Source organism: Schistocerca serialis, chromosome 2, assembly GCF_023864345.2.
Source record: "Schistocerca serialis cubense isolate TAMUIC-IGC-003099 chromosome 2, iqSchSeri2.2, whole genome shotgun sequence".
In the NCBI taxonomy this organism is placed as follows: Eukaryota; Metazoa; Arthropoda; class Insecta; order Orthoptera; family Acrididae; genus Schistocerca; species Schistocerca serialis.
The window spans coordinates 245471486-245495567 of NC_064639.1; the positions used below are offsets into that span (position 1 = coordinate 245471486).

The following is a 24082-nucleotide window of genomic DNA, read 5'->3' on the forward strand; positions in this document are numbered from 1 at the left end:
TGAAGCTGAAGCGCTTCGAGTTCATACTTAGGCTCATCAACAGTCACTTCCCGAGAACCAGTCGCGACTGGAAAAGGAAAAGGGGGAACTGACATACACAAAGCACCCTCCGCCATAGGTCGAAAGGTGGCATGCGGAGTATAGCTGTAGATGTAGACCAAGTCTTGTGCATCACTGCGGTTGGAACCAACCTTGGGGCTGATGACAGCCTCACTTACTTGCGCAGATGTACCGAGTCTTTCTTCCCGCGCAATATCCCTGTATGGAATCAGTTGGGGAGAGAGGTGGCAGGGGGTGGGTGGCAGGGGGATTATGACCCTCGTACAACATACACCCTCCGTCAGACATCGTACAATGGCTTGCGGAGCACAGAAGTAGACGCAAGGCGCCCTGACCAGAGCACGCTGTGTGGGTGTCGCTCACCAAAGGTCCGCCTCCGGCGCCGGCGCCGTTCCTGTTGGGGGGCGGCAGCGGCGGGGCATGCGCGTGCTGCGACTGCCAGAAGCGCAGGTTGCCGCCTCCGCCGCCGCCGGACGGGCTCCACTGCTGCTGCCGGCTCGACACTCCGTTGCTGCTGCCGTTAGACTCCGACGTGCCCCTCATTGTTGTGACGCGACCATCACTCTCGTCCACACCACACACTACCACGCCTGGTCTCCACTCTGAGTGGTCAGCTCCTATTCCTGTTTACAGGTATTTTCCTTTGCTAATTCTGCAGTATAAACGTTGACGGAACGGATAATAGGTTCCTTGTACACAGCTGGGTAATCGGCACCAGTAATAACCTCGCAAACCTTAGCACACTGGATCTATTGACCACATTCCGGCGATACTGTTACAGTGTTGGACTGCCTCTGTAGCTGAATACTTTGTGGTGAAGTACATATGGAGGGCACTTCTACAGCAGAATCACCGCAGTTGTTAGTTTCGGTGTGGAGACCTACGAAAGAAACTGCCTGGTCCGCCTGGAGAATTACATTCTCGAAACACTGCGTCAGATTCACAGAAGAACAAACACGTACACACTGAGGGCACGCGCAAGCCCACAGCCGCGACCGCGCACCACGCTACCTGCAGACACGGCGCGCCGCTGACTGGCTGGCTGCTGGCGGCCCAGCTGTGGGTCAGCACCAGCCATGACGTGACGGCGCCGCCACTGCCCTCTGGCGGCCACGGCGCTACCTGCCGCGCTACCTGCCTGCCGTGCCCGCGGGCTGCCAACAGCTGCTCACAGCGCGATAAGCGTCGCCTCGCGCCGACCGCCTACGTCGTCGACGTGACTGCACTTCTCCATGTCCCACCTGATCAAATTCCACGCACATACGACGCCGATTCGATTCGGTTACTGGGAAAATGATAACTCATTCTACGAAACTGCTGAGATATCAGGGATAAGATACCATCAGCTAAAAGTTATCTACAAGTTGTAGGCACCAGACTGCACTGATAAGAGTCCAAGGACAAGAAAGGAAAGAAAAATACGTCTATTTAAAAAAAGATATAAAAATTTGCTTGACGCCTTCCTAAGTGACAGTCTTCTCTCCTTCCATCTGACTGCGCAAGCGTAGACCAAACGTGACTATAATTCAAAGAAACCGTCTCGACGGGAATTGAGAGACATATGTCAAATAAATTAATAAGAGGTGGTACTCATCCCCGATGGTACACAAAACATGTCAGAATACTGCTGCAGAAGCAACGAAATTGCCAAATTTAAAAGAACGCAAAATCCCAAAGACTGACATATTTTTACGTAAGTTCGCAATTTAGCCCATACTTCAGTGCGAGAGGCTTTTAATATTTTCCGACATTCTCGAAATCTGGCAGAAAACCCAAAGAGATTCTGGTCGTATGTATAGTACGCCAGGGGCACGACGTAGTCAATACCTTCAGCGCGCAATAACAATAGTGATATTACTGATGACACTCCCACTAAATCAAAGTTACTAAACACGGTTTTCCGAAATTCCTTCACAAAAGAAGATAAAGAAAATATTCCAGAATTCAAATCACTAACAACTGTCAACATGAGTAACTTAGACGTAGATATCCTCAGTATAGCGAAGCAGTTTAAAGCAATTAAAAGAACCAAGCCGCTGGTGCTGACTGTATACCAGTCAGGTTCCTTTCAGAGTATCCTGATACGATAGCTCTACAGTTAGCAGTCATATATAACCGCTTGCTCGTACAAAAATCCGTACCCAAAGACTGGAAAGTTGCATAAGTCACACCACTACCAAAGAAAGGAAACAGAGAAATCCGCTGAGTTACACACCTGTATCACAAACATCGATTTGCGATAGGCTTTTGTACATATACTGTGTTCGAACATTATGTATTATCTCGAAGAAAATGATTTATTGACAAATAGCCAACACGATTCAGAAAAATATCATTGTTGTGAAATGTATGTAATTAGCTGTTTATTCTCACGAAGTAATTTGTGAGCTTCTGAGAGGGGTTGTAAAATTGATTCCAAGTTTTTCCAAACGGCTTTTTACACCGTTCCTCACACACGACTTCTAGTCAAATTTCGTGCTTATGGAGTATCGTCTGAATGTAAGACTGAGTTCGTGATTTCCTGTCAAAGGTTACAATGCGTAATAACTGGCGGGAAGTCAACGAGTAAAAATTAAGTAATATCAGAAGTTCCCCAAAGTAGTGTTATAGGTCCTCTGCTGTCCCTGATCTACATAACCGGTTCAAGAGATAATTTGAGCAGTCCCATAAGATTGTTTGCAGATGATGCTGACATTTATCGTCTTGTGAAGTCATCAGGTGACAAAAATGAACTGCAAAATGATTTAGACAAAATATCTGTATTGCGCGAAAAGGGAAAACTGACTCTAAATAATGAAATGTCTAAACTCATTCACGTGAGAAATAAAAGAAATTCGCTAAACTTCGGTTACATGATAAATCACAAAAATCTGAAGGCAGTAAATTCAACCGAATACTAAGGGATTACAATTATGAATAACTTAAATTGGAGGGACTACAAAGATAATGTTTTGGACAAAGCAAACCAAATACTAAGATGTATTGGGAGAACACGTAGAAAATGGAACAGGTCCACTAATGAGATTGTCTACACCACGCTTGTCCGTCGTCTTCCGGAGTACTACAATGCGGCGTGGGATCCGTAACAGATAGGCTTGACGGCAGACATCGAAAAAGTTCAACGAAGGTCATCTCGCTTTGTATTTTCGCGAAATAGGGGAGAGAGTGTCACGGATTTAATATACGAATTGGGGGTGGCAATCGTTAAAACAAAGGCGTTTTTCGTTGTGGCAGGACCTTCTCGAAAAATTTCAACTTTCTCCTCAGAGTGTGAAAATATTTTGTTGGTGTCTAGGTACATAGAGAGAAATGATGATATCATACTGAAATACGAGAAATCAGAGCTCGCACGGAAAGGTTTAAATGCTCGTTTTTCCCGCGCGTTGTTCCCAGAGTGAAGCGGTAGAGAAGTCGCTTGAAGGTGGTTGAATGAATCCTTTGCCAGGCACTTAATCGTGAACTGCAGAGTTATCATGTAGACGTAGCCATCCCAAATAATTCAACATGCACGTTGATCAAGCTGTGGACGAAACCACAAACAAATTTGAATTGGGAACTGAAGTTCAGGAACAAGAAATAAAAACTTCGACGTTTCCTGATTTCACTGTAATTACGAGAGACAGAAAAGGACACAAAGCGCCTCGTCATTCGTCTTGGACTGTGCTTCGTAGCTTTTTTTAAACGTTTTTTTGTTAACACTTCTGTACTCATTCTTGCACCTCGTTCCACAAACTGAACTTGCAGTACGCGTTTGACGCACCATAAGACACTGGTCGCAGCTTTCTTTGTTGAACTTCTCTGTCACTACCAGTATTTTTAGGAAATGTATTCGCAACTGCGAGTATGAACCACTATTGGCTGTATATTGGAATAACGACAGAGAAAATTTGTGCTGGACGGGAACGCCAACCCGGATTTCCCGCTTTACACGAACGGTCGCCTTAACCGCTTCGCCTATCCGTGCACGAATCACAACCAGACCCAATTTCCACATGTCGTCGTCCTTGTGTCACAACTGCACACGTACGTTATATATTCCCGTCCAGAAACACAATATTTATCGAGAATCTAGGACCTCGTATTGGGGAATTAACACGAAATATTTTGTATTTCGACATAACTGTCATGAAGGAGTGACTGAATGACATTTAAAATCTATATTCGACACCACAAACGGCCGTCAAGTCACAGTCACTATAACATGCAATGTTCCTGCGCATCGTACTTCTGAATAACACAGGCCCTGCTACTTCGTAACTGTATTTAGCTTGGTGCTTCCAATTTTTTATGTTTGGTAAATTTACAGGGATTACTACGTTCAAAGCTCAGGTATCAGCAGAAGGGAAACGCAACGTAGATATCTGTATTTCAGGGCATTTTTGAACACGTTTTTAGCTATGGAAATCGCATTCCATGCTTTATAGGAACAAATTAGTTACCGCTCAGTTCTCCGATAACTGATGTACATTTTTTACCATCTCGCCGTCTTTTTCTGTGTCGGTTATTAATATATTTTAGAATACCTGCTTGCCAACCAACAGACCGTCTTCTAACAGTTCCCATTTCTGCTGGATAGTTTCCCTTCGCATTTCCCCACGGTCTTTCTGATACATCAACATGACCTTCATATTCTCTATTAGAACATACACTAAATGTATTTTTCAATGGTAAAGGAATTGTTTTCAATACCGTTAACTGCGCCTTCAAAAATCGGGACAGACATACCGGCAAACATCAAGCACCCCGTACTTAATCACTGCACAGTATGTGCCTGTGATCATCGGTTAAACTTGTCTACCAGCTATCAGCTGACATTTACGTGAACACTATGGTTATAATGTTTTCGATTAATCACAATAATCGGAAATTAATACATTTTAAATAAGAAAAAAATAATGTCTTATGTGTTACAATTTTAACATAGACTAAGCGATTAACTAATTATCTCTGTCGATATTAACTGACTGGGTAATCGTGTAGAGACACAGAGAATCAAGTTTTTCATGATAACACGAACGCACAAAAGCCACACGGATTTCTTATGACACAGCAAAGCGCTTTCCACAGCAGTCTGGTCTGACAATTACGAATTACGCAGCCGGGCGCAACGGCGGAGAACTTGCCGAGCCATGGCAGCGAGTTACGGCTTTGCAGCGAGAAACGTGTTACGTAACGATGAAATACTTTGAACTTACCTAACGCTGGGTCGCCGAAATGCTGTGCAAGAGAAATCCCGGCGTAGTTTCCCCCGGCGCGCTTCCTATAAAATGCCGAGGGGCTGTTCAAAGCAAAAGTCTTATCAAGTACGATTCGAACCTCTCTCTCGTAACACAGTACTGAGCTTTCAAATATTTTATTATCGCCTAGAAAATACAGTATTTACTATAATAAAATTACGGATCGGTAATTTTGGTCAAGTATCGTGCCAAAAGAAAGATTTTTGCTCATTAGAAAGGATAGTATGTATTACAATACTTCCTGACATTACGGTACCGGTATGTCTACACTTGCGACGTACGGAAGCACCTCACGTCTTGAGTTCAAAGCCCACAGGGAACTGAAGTTTACTGACAGATTAAAATTGCATACTTGAGCAAGATTCGAACCAAGGCCTTGTCCATTGGGGTGAAACGATCTTAGCGGCTGAGCTATCGAGGCATGGTTCACGTCCCACGCTCACACCTTTCCTCTCCCAACATCTCTTTCCTACATTCTATTCCCCGTTCACGCACTTAACCCGACAAAACATAACATCTCCTCGCTTACGATTGCGTTTCTCAACAATTCTTTTAACTGTGTATTTTTTTCCTTAAAAATATCTGATAAATCTGTACAGTGACACTTAAAAGGCGAAGAGCAGAAGGAGTGCAGGTCTACCTGAGTTGGGAGATGATATTACGAAATGATTCCCAGTTACCTCTCTGCTGAAAACTGTCTGCATTTCTGTTACTTCTTGGTCTATTTTAAGGACCTTAAAGAACTTGGTGCATTTAACTGCTGAATTCTTGTGAATTGGTTATGGCCCCCAAATCCCGTCGACATAGTGCCGAAATATTTTGTCAGATTCGGAGGATGTTAGCTTTGGGTCCGAAATTAATGAGCATCTAATCCTCGTAATAGATTACTCTATTAACTGGATCACAATTCCATTTACAATTTATTACGGACCTTGGGCAGCAACGGTCCCCTTATCCGCCCCAATTATGCGCCACCACGACACACCCGTCCCTCCACCCCCCTCCCCCCACCCCCACCTCCTCCCTTCCAGATAACTCACTGAAGGAAAAAAACTGAAGCTGGTTTTTCCTTGTAATACGATGCATATGACGATGTAGAAAAGTTGAAGTCCGTGTTTCTAGTAAGCATGCGTTATCTCTCCTTAATGGACAAACAATTCTATTTCCCTGAGGACACTCGAGGAATAATATTAGGCGGAGTGTAAATTAGGCCGGCCGGTGTGGCCGAGCGGTTCTAGGCGCTTCAGTTTGGAACCGCGCGACCCCTCCGGTCGCAGGTTCGAATCCTGCCTCGGACATGGATGTGTGTGATGTCTTTAGGTTAGTAAGGTTTTAGTAGTTCTAAGTTCTAGGGGACTGATGACCTCATATGTTAAGTCCCATAGTGCTCAGAGCCATTTGCATTTTGTAAATTGGGCCGCACACAAAGCTACAACTTGGAAGAAGATTCAGCACTACAAAAATATAAAATGTTCACCACTTGGAATGAAAAAGAAACTTGCACTAACGCCTGCATTTCCAACTGTTGACTACAGAAGTCCTATACGCCAAGGACATCAAGGGTACTTCTGGTCCCATTATCCCCTCCCGGTTTCCCTGTTCTACTTGCGAATAGAGCATGGAAAGAAAGACCATCGACAAACAAGAGTTGTAATTCGTGTTCTTTTCTCGTCGTGGCTATTTCGTGAGAAATAATATGTTTCCCTACTCTTCATGGGATGGTATCGTAATTTCAGCAATAATTCTATCGATGTTGCACAACGCCTGTCTTGTAGCATCTGCCAATGAAGTTTGTTGAACATCTGCATAACACTTCTCACGCTTACTAAACGATCCCATGGCCAGTCGTATAGTTCTTAATTGGATCTTTCTCTCCCCCCTCTCTCTCTTCCTGGCCCTTCCCGCCCCCCCCCCCTCCCCCTGTTAATCCAACCTGCTAAAGGCCTCAGACTGATGAATACACTCAAGAATCGGTCGAATAAGTATTTTGCAATGCACACCTCTCGTGGATGAATTACATTTGCTTACGATTCTTCCAATTAATCTCAGATTGGATCTGCTTTTTCTAAAATTAGTTTTAAATGTTCATTGCGTTCGTAATCTAACAGTAATTGATCTTATCGCCTGTTTATGCTCAATACGTCACATTTATTTACGTTCAAGATCAACTGCGAGTCCCTGCGTCAGTCAACGATCCTCCGCAGTCTTTCTTGCACTTCATTATCGTCTTCTAGCGATGCAATCTTTTTATAGACAATAGCTTTGTCTGTGATCCGTCTCTTGGAGTTTCCGACTTACCCACTAGATAACTCATACAGGGCGTACATAAAGTCCGGGAACACATTCAATTGTTTATTGCACAAGAACCAAACACTGTACAGATGTCATACATGTCATTTTGAAGAGAAACCCTGAAAGTTTTTTTTTTCTTTCATGTATACCACCACAGCGTAGTTTGTGAATTTGCCGATAGTCAGAGCTAGTCGCACACATGGCGCGGAGCTTTCTCTGTGTTGGATTTCGACCAAAACAAGTGTGCTACAGCTGTTCAACGGATGTCTAGAACGAAGTGCGGTAAGAAGCCACGAACAAGGAAGGCCATGTACCACTGGCACAAAAAATTCGTAACGGCGGGGTACTTGTGGCCGGCAAAGAGAAGCGGACGTCCCAATGTGGGTGAAGAGAATGTGGAACGCGTACGAGAGACATTCATTAGGATACTCCTACTTGGACGTGTTGCAGCAATGGCTGATGCCTCAAATACAATCGGACTCTCCGTTCATCTTTCAGCAGGATGGGACTCCACCCCATTTTCATCGTGAAGTTCGTGGGTACCTGAACACGGAGCTGGCGCATCGATGGATCGGCCGCCCCACAGAAGGGGACAGCTGGCCATAAAATGGCCTCCCCGATCACCATATCTCTTTCAGTGTGACTTTTTTCTGTGGGGACACGTTAAAGATCTGGTGTATGTACCGCCTCTACCACGTGATGCAGCAGAGCTCCGGGAGAGAATACGGGAAGCGATTGCTACAGTCGACGATGCCATGCTGAGACTGGTATGGCAAGAATTCGATTACCGTATTGACGTCTGCCGGGAACTCATGGTTCGCGTATCGAATGTTTGTAAAAGAAAACTTTCAGAGCTTCTCTTCAAAATGCGATATGTATGACATGTGTACAATGTTTAGTTCTTGTGCAATAAGTAATATTTATGTACACCCTGTACTTTTTAATAAATATTTATATGCGGTAAACAGTAGCGTTATTATAGCGCATCTTGGAGTAATCCTGGAATCACCTTTACATTCACCAATTTCGTCCCCGTTAAGAATGACGCGTTGAGTTTCACCTGGCAGTAATTCGTAAATCCAGTCGGGAAATCTAGTCCGATAATCGGGAAGTTCGCGTTTCGTTCATTACAAGACAATGAGGAAGTATGTCTAAAGGCTTTCGGAAGTCGAAGAACACGGCATCAAAGTGGGCGTCGCTGTCTATCGCGCTCTGCATTTCACTGAACAGAGCGAGCTCTTTTTCACAATATATCTTTTTACAGAGTCCGTGCTGATTTTTACAGAAGAAATTCTCGTTCTCCAAAAACGTCGTAATGTGTCGGTATAAAACATGGAGCATACTTCTACCACAGATTGCCCTCAGCGATACAGGCCTACAGTTATGTCTAACGACCCATCTTGAAAACGGAAATGACCAGACCCTTTTTCCAATCGTTTAGTACTCTGCGTTACTCCAGCAACCTAGATAAATTGCTAGAAAGGGAGCAAGTCCTTTCCCATTATCTCTGTAGAGTCTCATGGTTACGTCATTCGGTCTATGTATCTTTTCAATGCTGACCGATTTTAGTAGGTTTTCTATTTCGTGGTCACATGCCTCGCAACACTGTATTACAATCTGATCGATGTGTACGGTCTTTCCCATATCCTTTACAGCTTAGATCTAAACTCTTACACAGGATGTAAAAAAACTACGTATACGAATTTGTAGTTATTTGAGAAGACTGTATCCAAAATTGTTTCGAGGTGAAAGGTTACCAAATGATGTCACCTTTCAAACGTTTAATGGCCTCCTCGTGAAACAGGATCTGACGGGAGACTGATACACCTAGCAGTGTGCGAGCAGTCCAGTTTGAGGAAGCTGTGTTACAGCACGAACACACGAACCATAGCCAAAGAACTAAGTACATCCAATACCAATGTGTGGAACGTCCTGCATCACACGGGCATGCGCATATTAAAATATCAGATGTTACAAGACCTATCAGCTGATGATTTTTCCCAACGTGTGGAATTCTGCCAATGGTATCTATACCAAATTGTAAACAAACCTGACTTCCAAATATATATTTTGTTTACGTTGCCTTTACAAGGGAAGGCATATTCAACAGCCACGGAAGCCATGTCTGTGAGTTCGAAAATCTTTAGGGAACTCGTGTGTTTTACTATCAACAGGGATTTACCATAAATATGTGCGCAAGTGTTGTTCACGACCATCCGACTGGGCAGTATTCCCTGCCTAACACGTTCGGTGGAGGAAATTACCGTATCTTTCTATGTGAAGTAGGCCCGAAATATTGGAGAAAGTCCCGCTAGCAGTCAAGAAACCGTTATGGTTCATGCATGACGGCGTCCTACCACATTTTTCCGTTGATGACAGACAACATTTAGACAATGTTTTCCCCAGTTGTTGGATTGGGAAGGATGGGTCGCTTACCGGGCCCACCACGTTTTCCCGATCTGACTCCTGCTGAGTTCTTTTTGCAGCGGGGATGGGGGCGAGAAGCGTTAGGGGTGTGCGACACCGATAGCCACTCCGCCGAAGTAGCGGTTGCCGTTTGACTGAAGCTGCAGCCATTATTCGTAAAACACATGGTTGTTCTGAGCGTGTTACATAATTATTAGCACGCAGATGCGAGTTGCGCATTATTGTAAATGTACGGCACTTTCAACAACATTTGTAAAACAATATTCTTCACACGACAGTTTGAACACCGTCTCCGGAGATCAATAGCGTCCAAAGCCTTAAGTAACCCGAGTGGAGAAACGGTGCACATGTGATATTTATATCTGAAAAAATTGTTTCTTTTTTCCTCCTCTAAACAGTCCAACACCTTGTGTAGGTAGTTTTTTTACACCCCGTATGAACAGCACGACAAACGATGGGTTTCGGGAGGCCAAAAATCTTTTCGTCCCACTGCATCACACTGCCACCTTCCGCGTATTCGTTTCAGTAGCAGTAACACGACTTTGATATCATCTTCCTTGCAGTGACGGAGAGCTGTATGATATCGCTACCTTCAAAAAACAACGATTTCTACTCTTGTTTTTGCAATAAACTTACGAAATAAAAATTTTGTTCACAGAGTGGCAATGCACTATTTTTGAGGAAGTTGCACAGAAATTCTGTCTATCTAAAAGGGGAGATGTGTTCTCACGCCGCTGGTCGTCAAGAGGCAGCTGAAAAAAAAAATCTTTTCTCTGTAGAAGAACGACAGCTGAGACTGTTTTACTATTCGCGACAGAAACATTCGAGAACTTTTTACGGCTACGTGCTGCTATCAGCCCCCGTTGGAGTTCTGCAGCAATATGGCCACAGGAAACGGGTGAAAGCCGTTCCAGGAAACGCCTACCTGATAATGGGCAGTTGAGCTGAGTTCAGGGAAGGAAAGGTGACAGCAAAACGGCCGAGACAGCGGCTGCTGGCGATAGCCGCCTGCCTGCCCAGCTTATCAATGTAGCCCACGCCGTGCGGCGCCGCCGACTGCTGACACTTCCAAGTCGTCACCAATGGGTCTTACCGACCGCCGCGCTGGCCCTGTGTGTGTGTGTGTGTGTGTGTGTGTGGCACACAGCCTATTGTACTGTAAGCACTGGGGGTCGGAGACCTTTGAACATATGCGGGCAGGTCTCATTTCCATTCTAAAGATATAGCGCCCCACCATAAACGTAAAATGGCTGTGGGCCGGCGTTTCCCGGTGCCTCGCCAGTCACCAGTGACGAAATCACCACGGCAGTGGGCATAAGTACACGTCGTACTGCGATATTAGCACCCCGAGAACACGCTTAACGATAACACGCAATTTCAACAGCGACTGCGTGTTATTCCTCACAGGTAGGAAACGGAAAAGTATCTTTACTTCTGGGTAACCAGTATTTCGATCCCGATACCGATATTTCTTTACTTGATACCTCTCAACAGATTCTTTTACTCATACAGCAGGTATCGTATCGAATTTCTTCGAAACTATTAATTTAATTTTCATTATTTACCCAAAGGTTTGGCTGTATGACTCAGATCCAGCATTTTCAACAAGCGAACGCGCGAGCACCAACAGGTCAACAGCGGACCGAGAGACTGTACGAGGACACATGCGACGCTACACTAATCTTGGCAGTGTTTCGTTCCCAGTTCTTTCACTTGGAACCCCATTGTTTCCGTAATTCGAATTACTTGTTTCTCTTCGTAATGTTGTTTAAAGCGGTTCAAATGCAAGAATTACTATATGAACAGACAGAATGACACTACTAAAACTGAAACTTCCCTTATTTCGATAAACTAGATAGTAATGAAATCAGTGTAAAAGCTGTTTAAAAGATTTGAAGTCTTCGGGGAATACTTCAAACATGTGTGACATGACCGATGCATATAGCTTCACGGTTATGTATCAGTTCAGATATTTATTTCATAAATAAAAGTGGGCACTTTTGCAAGGAGGGTGAAAGTTCTTATATATGGGAGTGACTCACCGGCATTATTTTAGTTTACTGTCCAGTGTCGGCAGAAAGCTTTAAAAAAATGATTCAAATGGCTCTAAACACTATGGGACTTAACATCTGAGGTCATCAGTCCCCTAGACTTAGAACTACTTAAACCTAACTAACCTAAGGACATCACACACATCTATGCCCGAGGCAGGATTCGAATATGCGACCGTAGCAGCAGCTCGGTTCCGGACTGAAGCGCCTAGAACCGCTCGGCCACAGCGGCCGGCAGAAAGCTTTCACACAGCCTCAAGACTTGGGTAGTAGACACTAGGCGGGACGCGTGGGGTACTCCACCTGCCGAATTCTGTACTTGGGATTTCCTGGCAAAAACGTCTATGCGCGGCTGCAGGATCGCCTATGATCCGAAGTGCCTACTTAAGTTGTGACAAGTGCCTTGTCTTCCTCGATGTCAACAGCAATAACGCCTTCAGCTTTCCTCACAATATGAAAAAATTCTCACTATCAACATAATAATTTGACCAATCCAGTGTATTGTCCCAGCTGCTCCTGATAGATAAAAAAACATTTTTTAGATAATCGAGTTTTAAAAATTACGGCAATTAAAAAGCTCTCGTCGGAAATCATATCTTAGCAAGGTGGTCTACTATGATAAGCTGGATTTGGGTGAGATTTCACTTTAAATACTTTTACAGATTGCAAAGTCATGGTTTTTTTCAGTTCGTGTTACGCCCTTCTATTGTAAACGGGCACATTTTATACTGCTTTCCAAATAACGGGCCAGTGGTGGAAAAATGTCTGTATGTACTTAATCTTTCTATCAAAGATAAGTATCGATACCTTGAAGCATCGATTTATGAAGCCTATACTTTTTTACGATAGAGCCGGTCGGATAGCTAAGTGCGTTAATTTTGGGAAGTGTACCTTCCCCGGATCGAATCCGTCTCGCCCATTAACGACGAGGGCTGGTGAACCAGCCTGCCTGGATGTGGTTTTTGGGCTGTTTATCCCCCAAGAAGAATGTAGTAATTCCAATCCTAAAGAAAGCAGGTGTTGACAGATATGAAAATTACCGAAGTCACAGCTGCAAAATACTAACACGAATTCTTTACAGACGAATGGAAAAACTGGTACAAGCGGACCTCGGGGAAGATCAGTTTGGATTCCGTAGAAATGTTGGAACACGTGAGGCAATACTGACCCTACGACTTATCTTAGAAGCTAGATTAAGGAAAGGCAAACCTACATTTCTAGCATTTGTAGACTTAGAGAAAACGTTTGATAATGTTGACTGGAATACTCTCTTTCAAATTCTGAAGGTGGCAGGGGTAAAATACAGGTAGCGAGAGGCTATTTACAATTTGTACAGAAACCAGATGGCAGTTATAAAAAAGTCGAGGGGCATGAAAGGGAAGCAATGGTTGGGAAGGGAGTGAGACAGGGTTGTAGCCTCTCCCCGATGATATTCAATCTGTATATTGAGCAAGCAGTAAAGGAAACAAAAGAAAAGTTCGGAGTAGGTATTAAAATCCATGGAGAAGAAATAAAAACTTTGAGGTTTGCCGATGACACTGTAATTCTGTCAGAGACAGCAAAGGACTTGGAAGAGCAGTTGAACGGAATGGACAGTAGCTTGAAAGGAGGGTATAAGATGAACATCAACAAAAGCAAAACGAGGATAATGGAATGTAGTCAAATTAAATCGGGTGATGCTGAGGGAATTAGATTAGGAAATGAGACACTTAATGTAGTAAAGGAGTTTTGCTATTTGGGGAGCAAAATAACTGATGATGGTCGAAGTAGAGAGGATATAAAATGTAGACTAGCAATGGCAAGGAAAGTGTTTCTGAAGAAGAGACATTTGTTGACATCGAGTATAGATTTAAGTGTCAGGAAGTCGTTTCTGAAAGTATTTGTATGGAGTGTAGCCATGTATGGAAGTGAAGCATGGACGATAAATAGTTTAGACAAGAAGAGAATAGAAGCTTTCGAAATGTGGTGCTACAGAAGAATGCTGAAGATTAGATGGGTAGATCACATAACTAATGAGGAGGTATTGAACAGAATTGGGGAGAAGAGGAGTTTGTGGCACAACTTGACTAGAAGAAGGGATCGGTTGGTAGGACATGTTCTGAGGCATCAAGGGATCACCAATTTGGTACTGGAGGGCAGCGTGGAGGGTAAAAATCGTAGAGGGAGACCAAGAGATGAATACACTAAGCAGATTCAGAAGGATGTAGGTTGCAGTAGGTACTGGGAGATGAAGAAGCTTGCGCAGGATAGAGTAGCATGGAGAGCTGCATCAAACCAGTCTCAGGACTGAAGACCACAACACATCCCCCATCCAACTAGGTGAATATCACGCTACTACCCACGTCCCGCTTCAGAGAGACGCTACACAAACGTTTAGAAAGCGCTCTCACTGTTTAACTCAAATTTATTCTCAATGCAGACGAATGTGGTACAAGAATATCGTCCCCTGAGGAGTGGTGGCATTACGAAGGAAGGGCATCGGGCCACCAATTCCGACGAACACTGCCAAAATCCATATAACAATGCCGACCCCGTAGCAGAAACGGTAAACGTAAAGTGCCCTCCGCCACACACCGTTGGGTGACTTGCGGAGTATAAATGTAGATGTAGATGTAGAGGAAGAAGAAGATTCTTTTCTCCCTCAGTCGCTTCGTTTTTGTCGTAAGATTCCTTTATCTTCTGCCATCTGCTTAAGCAAATTAGTTAGAATTACATAATACTATTTCAAACGTGTGTAGCCATTACCTGCTATGTAGAAACATGCATTTGCATCTAATAAAGTATCAGTATGTGTTCTGATGAGACTAAGGGCCCGACGATCTTATTAGGCAGGGTAAACACCCGACAAAGTAAACGAACAAGGCTTAGTTTCACAATCACAAAATACGAAACACTGATTGTATCGCAAATCCATGTAGGAGACGGAATAAACTTTTGTGGCATTCAACATTTTTCTCGCCAGCCAGAAAGAGGACGACTTTTGGCATTAAATTTGCTAGAGTCCTTCAAGCTTTCTCTTTTCCGATGAAATACTCTGAAGCACAAGTAGATAGCAAAAGAAACTATTCGTGCAGATTGATGATGATAATGATAATGATTACGATGATAACTGAGTATTTGATCGCTGGACGAAGAAAATGACTTGTCAGATACTCTGTAACGTATTACAGCCTGCAGCCTAAAATCTTAGGCTGGTTTCCAGACAAACAGAGTTTCATAAGTTTTACCACACTCATCTCGTTGTCAGGTAAAACGGAGGGTAGGCCCCCTCTTACATTTGCTTCAGCCCTCTCATCAAAATATAAAATGCACTACGAACAAACGTGGCATGCAATGATTTGTATGTCACAGGAAAAACGGGCTGGGGGAGTTACCTCGCTAGAGTGTCACTTCTTGTGCTAATGGACAATGGAGTGTTTGGAGTCGGGTCAGGATGATTTCATCCACGTGCGCCACGGTCGGATAGTTGCCTTCATCAATTGCAGCTCGCTGTTACCCATTCCCAGCCACTCCTCCTCTCACAGTAGCATACGTCTTGTTTTGGTTGACAAGAGAGCCAACACCGTGTTACTAGAGGAAGCCGAAAGGCACGCGTTTTAGCTCACGCAGGCTGTCGTGAGGTCTGGAATAGGACAAGGAAATTAGAATTTAGAAAAAATGGACGTAGCTGGTGGAATACATAACTTTAATCCATTAATGGTGAACGTCGCTCTTGACGGTACATGATTCAGTATCAATAGTAACTGGTAATGGCGTCTTGCTAGGTCGTAGCAAATGACGTAGCTGAAGGCTATGCTAACTATCGTCTCGGCAAATGAGAGCGTATTTTGTCAGTGAACCATCGCTAGCAAAGTCGGTTGCACCACTGGGGCAAGTGCTAGGAAGTCTCTCTAGACCTGCCGTGTGGCGGCGCTCGGTCTGCAATTACTGATAGTGGCGACACGCGGGTCCGACGTATACTAACGGACCGCGGCCGATTTAAAAGCTACCACCTAGCAAGTGTGGTGTCTGGCGGTGACACCACACTTTTGTGTGTCAATAACGAGATGGGCAATGGCACGTTTTCTTACGTGTCCTATATAGGCCTTCATGGCTGCTTGGTCTGTTTACTGATTTCTCCAGATTCCCACATGCCCCGGTATAAAGCAAAATGAGAATTAGAGCAGATGAAAAACATTTTGCCTGGTGACACATCTGCTCCAGTGGTTTCAAAATCGTACGCAGTTCTGCGCTAAATACAGTAAACGAGCTAGAGCGGCCAAATGTGAAGTCGTGGGTGAAGAACCATGGGCGTCCGCTTGTTACTATCCGTCAACGTTGTTGGTTTTTTTCTTATTAGCGAAAGGTCTATTGACACACAGTCAATACTGATTTAGAAAACATCGTTCTGATGAAACACAACTAGCTCTTTACTCACAGGAAATGTTGAGTGACAAGGTATTTCAAATAGATTCCGTATTTCTGGATTTCTGGAAGCCTTTTGACACTGTGCCAAACAAGCGGCTTGTAGTGAAATTGCGTGCTTATTTGATATTTGTGATAACCTGTCAGGGAGGTCACAGTTCGTAGTAACTGACGGAAAGTCACCGAGTAAAACAGAAGGGATTTCTGGCGTTCCCCAAGGTAATGCTATAAGCCCTCTGCTGTTCCTTATCTGTATAAATGATTTAGGAGACAATCTGAGCAGCCGTTTTAGGTTGTTTGCAAATGATTCTGTCGTTTATCGTCTAGTAAACTGGTCAGAAGATGAAAACACATTGCAAAACGATTTAGTAAAAGTATACAAATGGTGCGAAAATTTGCAATTGATCATAAATAATGAAAATTGTGAGGTGATCCACATGAATGCTAAAAGGCCGTAAATTTAACTAAATACTTAGGATGATGATGATGTTTGATTTGTGGGGGCGCTTAACTGCGCGGTCATCAGCGCCCGAACGAAGTCCCACTTTTGACACAGTCTAATTTTTTACACAATCCCGTCTACCTATTGTCACGAATGATGATGATGATGATGATGATGATGATGATGACACAAACATCCAGTCCCCGGGCAGAAAAAATCCCCAAGCCGGCCGGTAATCGAACCAGCGACCCCGTGATCCAGAGGCAGTAAAGCTATAAATACCTAGGAATTACAATTACGAACAACTGAAATTGGAAAGAAGACACAAAAAATGTTGTGGGGAATGCAAACCAGAAACTGCATTTTAGTGGCAGAACACTTAGAAAATGCAACAATTCTACTAAAGAGACTGCCTACACTATGCTTGTCCATCCTCTTTTAGAATACTGCTGCGCGGTCTGGGATCCTTACCAGATATGATTAACGGGGTACAGAGAGAAAGTTCAGAAAAGAGCAGCACACTTTGTACTATCGCGAAACAGGGGAGAGAAAGTCACTGACGTGATACAGGGTTTGGGGTGGACATCATTAAAACAAAGGCGATTTTCGTTGCGGCAGAATCTTGTCACGAACTTTCAATCACCAACTTTCTCCTCAAAGTGAGAAAATATTTTGTTGACGCCGGCGAACAAAGGGAGAAACGATCACTGAACCCTCTGCCAGGTACTTAAGTGCGATTTGCAGAGTATCCATATCGATGCAGATGTAGACGGACTATACGGACGGGGACTGCGGATACGTGGCGCTAGGTAGGAGTGTGGGTCAGCCGGGGAGCGTGCCGAGATGGTCCACGCAGTTCGATAAACACTGTGTCCCGGTGGCAACAGGAGACCCTGGGTTCGAGCTCCGATCCGGCACACATTTTTACTCGTCGCCGCTGATTCCGTCTAGGTCCCGATGCAGCTGATATCATTAATTCCTTCTCTTTCCTTTCATTTCTCCCTGTCCACCTTCAATTTACAAAACAATAAGTAGTTGTTATTGTTGTAGCCTTCATTTCGAAGACTGGCTTGATGCAGCTCTCCCCACCAGTCTATTTGTGCAAGCCTCCTGCTCTTCAAATAACTACGGCAACATACGTGCATCAACTCGAACCTGCCACACAAAATTAAAATTGTGGTGACAACATTAAATGCTAAAAAAACAATCACAAAAAACTAAATCTGGAGTATATTCCTCCTGAAAATATGTTAAATATAAAATTATTCTGGGTCTCACAGGAAGCCAAAGCAGAGATAAACAACTTTCAACTTTGGCTTAGAATTATGAAATAAGGGAAACCCACATATAAGGCAGTCCCTCGCATGGATTCCATATGGCCTCGTTTCTCGCAGTCGACTGATGAAAAGTTGCTAAATTGCTGTGGCGATCAACGGTATGGTGCATACAGAGGAGTGCAGCGACTGTTTCACTGTTAACCATCCCTGGATCTACGATATTTCCGAACCGGGACAAAAGCCTGATAGCCCCCCCCCCCCCCCCCTCCCCAGCTCCTCGAGCGTTTGAGATAGGACGTCAAAAATTAAAAGCAAGAATCGATTTTTCGAAAACGTGTTTATTTTGTAGCGCACATCTTTCTGTATAGTTTGATATATAAAACATATATGTCCGCAGAAATGTAAGACATGTTATTTGGTCTTAGGTGTGTCAAAGTGCAGTGCCACGCCTCTCACACAGCATTCTTCTACCGCACGTCGCTGTATTTCCCTCTGTGAAATTCTAACGTGTATATTTTGTAATGGAAGCCATCAAACCTATATTCACGACAGTGGAAATTAGAATGCCCTGCGGTGCCTCTCCTCCTCCCAGTCGGTCGGTTTGACATCCTACACCCCTTAAAAAAATCTCACACTTAATGCTGGAAGGGATTATTTCTGACAGGAAGAATAGGAACTCTTCAGAAATTTGCACTCTTTAACGTCTATTGGCTAACAACTTTCTCTTTTTTGTGACATTAAATTAAATATAGGAAACATAAAACCAGTAAAGACAAGAGACAAGCAAGACAGTACACATTTCTTCAATCTTAGGTCCCAGCATTTTTTTTCTCTCTAATCTTGCTACAGCTTTACACGTCGTGCTTTCCTTTCTGCGAAAGAATCTATTACCTCATCCAAGTTCGTCAAACGTTTTGCTACATGAAAAATCAAAATGTCCTTGCCTAATATCGAAGAAGCTGTTAGTACGAATAGTATCAAAAACTGGCGTGGTTTCTCGATTTGATTGCGTCGATTTTGTCACTGTCTTTTAGATAAAACGAAATAGGTCTTCCTAATGTTGCACCAATTGTAACACGCGCCAAATAAGCGAGATTGTTTCGGGACAAATGGCCATTTTAATGTACCTCATTTACATAAATAACACGATAGTATATAATTCACAAAGTACCAATATCAAATGCCTACTAGACCTACTGTAAGCAAAAAGTTTTATGTTGGGAAATAGTTTCACATTTCATACGTTCCGGTTCCTCAAGCATGAGATATAAAAGTAGTACCAAGAAATTTTTATATAAATTTGGAGTCGTAATATGCTTCAATATAATCTGAGTGATGTCCCCGTTTCTTCTCCATCCTCGTTCTACCAATCAATCTTGTCATCACTAATTCTGTAACTATTCCTGCCATTGTCAAAACCCGAGCGAGGTGTCACAGTGGTTGGCGCACTGGACTCGCATTCTGGAGGACGACGATTCAATCCCGCGTCCGGCCATCCTGATTTAGGTTTTCCGTGATTTCCCTAAATAGCTCCACGCAAATGCCACGATGGTTTCTTTAAAAAGGGCACGGCCGACTTCCTTCCCCGTCCTTCAATAATCCGATGAGACCGATGACCTCGCTGTTTAGTCTCTTCCCCCCAAACAATCCATCCATCCATTGTCAAAACTTATTCTCCGGTTAACATCACTAACCCAGCCAGAATCACTGGTTCAGTTATCCCGCGTTTATTCTCCTGTTAGGCGTCATTACGTTATTAGTACACCGCGTTTTTCGCGTCATTCCGAGAAAGAATTAAGCGGCTGCTTACCTTTTATTCCTGTTAGTCGTTTATTTTCACTCTGGTAGTGTGAATCTTTGGATTTCGCTAGTAATTATAACAACGCTTATCGTTCGCACACCCAATCAACCACATAAACAAACAGCGATTGGTATTCATCCGTTCGGGTTTATTCGGCTCAGCTCGTATAGCCCCGTCCCCTTTTGTCTGCAGGAAAGAATTTTATTTCTAGATGCGACGGAGATTCCCCTGGCAGAGATATCACGTACACTATGAACGCATTCAAAAATTAACTTATGATTCGTTCAAAAATCAACTTAGAATGTGTTCAAAAATGTTCGAAAATATACTGGATTGCGTTTCAAAATCACACGAATAATCGATTGACCAACATGAGATGGATGCTAGCCGCTTTGTGAAACAAGGTTTTTTTCTTCAAGAACATAAATTTGGCGCCCCCTGAAATTGCCGCTCGGAGCAGATACCCCGGTCTGCCCCTCCCCCCTAAATCCGGGACTGCTGTTAACAATGCTGCGAGGTATACAATCATGTTACACGGAATACTTGGCGGCACTATGAGGCGTTCTCCACCGAATCCATGAATAATGTCAATTGTTCGTGCGGAACAGTAGCGGAAACACAGGGGCTAGTGAGGAAGGAGGGGAGCGCAGGAGGTGTGAGGGAGTGAGCAGGCGAGGTGAGGTGGTGAGTGAGTGAGCCAGCCGGTCGCGGTTACGCAACGCTGTTTCGCCCGCGGCAACAGGTGGCCGCCAGACGAGGCCTGCGGCTGCATGTGGCCGCTGCAACGAAGCGCCTGCCGCTACACCCTCCCGCAATACACACATCCAACCTCTCTGTCAACATATAGCAGAAGCTCAAACAATAATGGCGAAAATTACTACTGAGTCGGCGACAAATCTATGCTATTAAACAGGTAAACCGGTTACCCGTCCCAGCCGCAACTTGCCTATCTAACGGCTTCCAAGGGCAAGAAAAGTTTGTTTTTCAGTATTTCATGTAATATTAACCGAATTTAATAATTTAAAATGTTGTTGTAACCTACTAATTCAGACGTATAAGCTTACGTGAAACGGTCAACTGAATAAGTCAAGTATTAAAACTGTGTATGTGTCTTGAGGCAGCGTAAATTACAGCCCGCGAATTACCCAGTCTATATTAGTACAGTACTGAGAATGAGAGCACTACGCGATTTCCAACAAACTTTAAACGTAATTTCACAAACGTTTTCCAAATTTTTTCCTGTTCTGATTTTGTCTCATTAGGCTACGGGTGAATATTCCAAAGTAATTAAATCGATATAAATAGTTTTGCGTCTTTAACCATGAGGATTTTACATGCCAACGTCAAATATTTAACACAGCAGCTTATTTGTAAACTAATCAGACTTTTGAATCTGGTTTAAACATGGGACCTAGAGTATTTAAAGAATAAGGAATTAAGGGGGTTACTGGTTACTGCTAAAACGGCTCCATTTTTACACAAGGCATCGTATCAGCAAAGATCCAACAACTCAAGAAGAAGTGTTACCTTAACAGGTTTTGCATTAACAGGAAATTTCCCTCTATATCGGTTGTACAGTACGACCTCCTGCAGCTGCAGAGAAGCTCTGCAGCTTTTCCACAGTCCGCGCTGATTCGAAATCCCGTACTTAAGTACCACAGCAGAGCTAAACTTCGTACACATACCCCTACCGCCTATAAATAAATAAATAAATGAGAAAAACCTTGCAGAAAATATATCTGAATAATTTCCCACAAGATCGATTTATAGTTACGGTTCGGAGAAGTCTGCTGGGATAAGTAGCGCATTATGTCGATAGTGTGACACAATGACGAGGCAGATTTAAACTTCCAGCAATAGCATTCATCCCCACAACTGAAGTCTCAGCGCTACTGGAGGGATTCACTTATGAAAAAGGAAACTCGGAGAGCTCGATTATAATACTATCAGACTGGCGGTCGATGCCGAAACTATTAATTATTACAGTAACAACAGAAGCAATTATCTTGCGTACCGCTTCTTAGAAGCAATATAGTAACTTCAAGCCAGAATCGGGCGACTTCCTAAATTATTAATAAGGGCGCGTCTGTCCTGAAAGTAAGGGATGAGATTATGCATCTGTGGTCCCTAATCCAGCAAAACATCCCTGGAGTGGAAAAAAAATCAACTGTAGCAGAAACAGAGAAGTGTCACAATGTGATTTAATAATTGTAGGTTCTGTCAGCATATCGACTCAGTACAGTCCCATTTCCCCACGATACCTGCGACTCCGAAGAAGACCTCAGCCATGTTTTTTTTTCGGTTGCCCCCGCATGCAGCTTAAGACCATGAAATCACGTGTTGGTGATATACGACAACGGGACCTACACAACTCCTCCGTACAGAGTTAAACTAAGATGAACAAGTGCCAAAATAATTATAATAAAAATCGATGATTGCGCAATACTTTTTTTACATTTGATTTTGTCGTGTTAAGTAGCTCTGTATTCTAGTGATACGTTCCAGATACCTCAATACGTCGATTAAAATGCGTGTCGCCTGGCTGTAAGCTTTACGTCCACAGGAAAGTCAATTTTAAAACTAGTTCCGTGGCGAACACTGACGTTCCCAAATGAAGACGGATGGCGAATCATCGCAAAGTACGCAACGAAACAGCCACCTATATCGTACACCATAAGAACTCCGTGGTACTATTATTATTAAACCTATTTCCGTTACAAGCAATATTTCCGAAGATGTGGATGGCAATTGTGGGTCACGGATTTAGAGGAATTTTCGCACAGATTTTTTTCATTGAGAACAAAACTGACACCCATTAATGATTTTGCTTCAACATTCCGTAGTTTTTGATATCCCGTTGACGACCAGTTGTTAAGTTGTTCTAGCAGGCGAAGAAGGAAGGGAGATTAGGCTTTAATGTCCCGTCGAGGACGATATCATTACTAGCGGAGCATAAGCTAGAATTGTGAAAGTATACATGAGGAAATCGGTCTTGTCCTTTGCAAAGGAACCATCGCGACATTTACCTTGAACCTAAATCCGAGTGTTCGGATTACCCACATGCGAGTCCAGTGTCTCACCACTTCGCCATCTCCCTTGGTGTCACATAGCACATTCTTCCCATGTGAGCACTTTTCTCCACAAAATTATTAGCATTTTAATATTATAAAACAGTTTTCTTACATCCAGGAACATTCATAGCACATTAGAATTTCAACAAAATCTGCAAATAGCTATCATAATTTTGAATATGTTCTAACACTACTTCGCGAACTTCAATGAAAAACGCACTACAATCTCCCAAAGGTACACGTTTCTGTCGCGTTGATATCATAAAGAAGATTCTTTGGTAGCTGAATACGGGCAGAAGTTGTGCTTCGAAATGTATAACTGTTAATAAAATATACCACTAAAACAGGAGACAGCCAATAATTTTTTCCGTTGGAAGATCTGCTCCACACCAACTAAAACGTACTCATAAAGAAGAAAAAAATGTCGTGTGACTAGGGCCTCCCGTCGTCTAGACCGTTCGCCGGGTGCAAGTCTTTCGATTTGACGCCACTTCGTCGACTTGCGCGTCGATGGGGATGAAATGATGATGATTAGGACAACACAACACCCAGTCCCTGAGTGGAGAAAATCTCCGACCCAGTCGGGAATCGAACCCGGGCCCTTAGGATTGACATTCTGTCGCGCTGACCACTCAGCTACCGGGGGCGGACAACGTACTCATAATGAAGTATATTTCCAGGTATGCAGCTCTAATTAAAATTTTAGATTTCTTTTCCATGTCGTTCAGTGCCAAAACATGTCTTCTTCGAGCGCTGTGCATTGTGATAGACTTTAATGTTGTACGTCCGTAACTACATTCACTGGGTCCAAAATCTAATGTCGCTGGCAAGGCGCACCCTCGTCTCCACTCCCTATCGGTTAGCATCTTTTGACGACCACTATACTCGTACCGTATTACACGGGTGTGAATGGCGTAACATTCCTTTCAAACAAGTTCGACGGATCGCGTTGCAACGCCAACGAAGGGGACAACTTCACTAACGGTGCGGTCGAGGGTGCGTCACGTCACGCAATGTCTC

At 43.6% G+C, this 24082-nt stretch overlaps 1 protein-coding gene across 2 annotated transcripts in view; it reads right to left on the reverse strand.

Annotated features, from left to right (window-relative positions):
• LOC126456989 (serine/threonine-protein kinase 26) overlaps window positions 1–24082 on the reverse strand; it is a 621338-nt gene that overhangs the window by 171457 nt on the left and 425799 nt on the right. The window contains exon 1 of one of the 2 annotated variants that reach the window (XM_050092952.1): window positions 424–1080. The exons of the other annotated variant lie outside the window; for it this stretch is intronic. Within the exon in view, the coding sequence (XP_049948909.1) occupies window positions 424–603 (180 nt within the window). The 5' untranslated portion in view covers window positions 604–1080. Of the gene's footprint in view, window positions 1–423; window positions 1081–24082 lie in introns of those variants that run through there. 2 annotated transcript variants of the gene reach the window in all.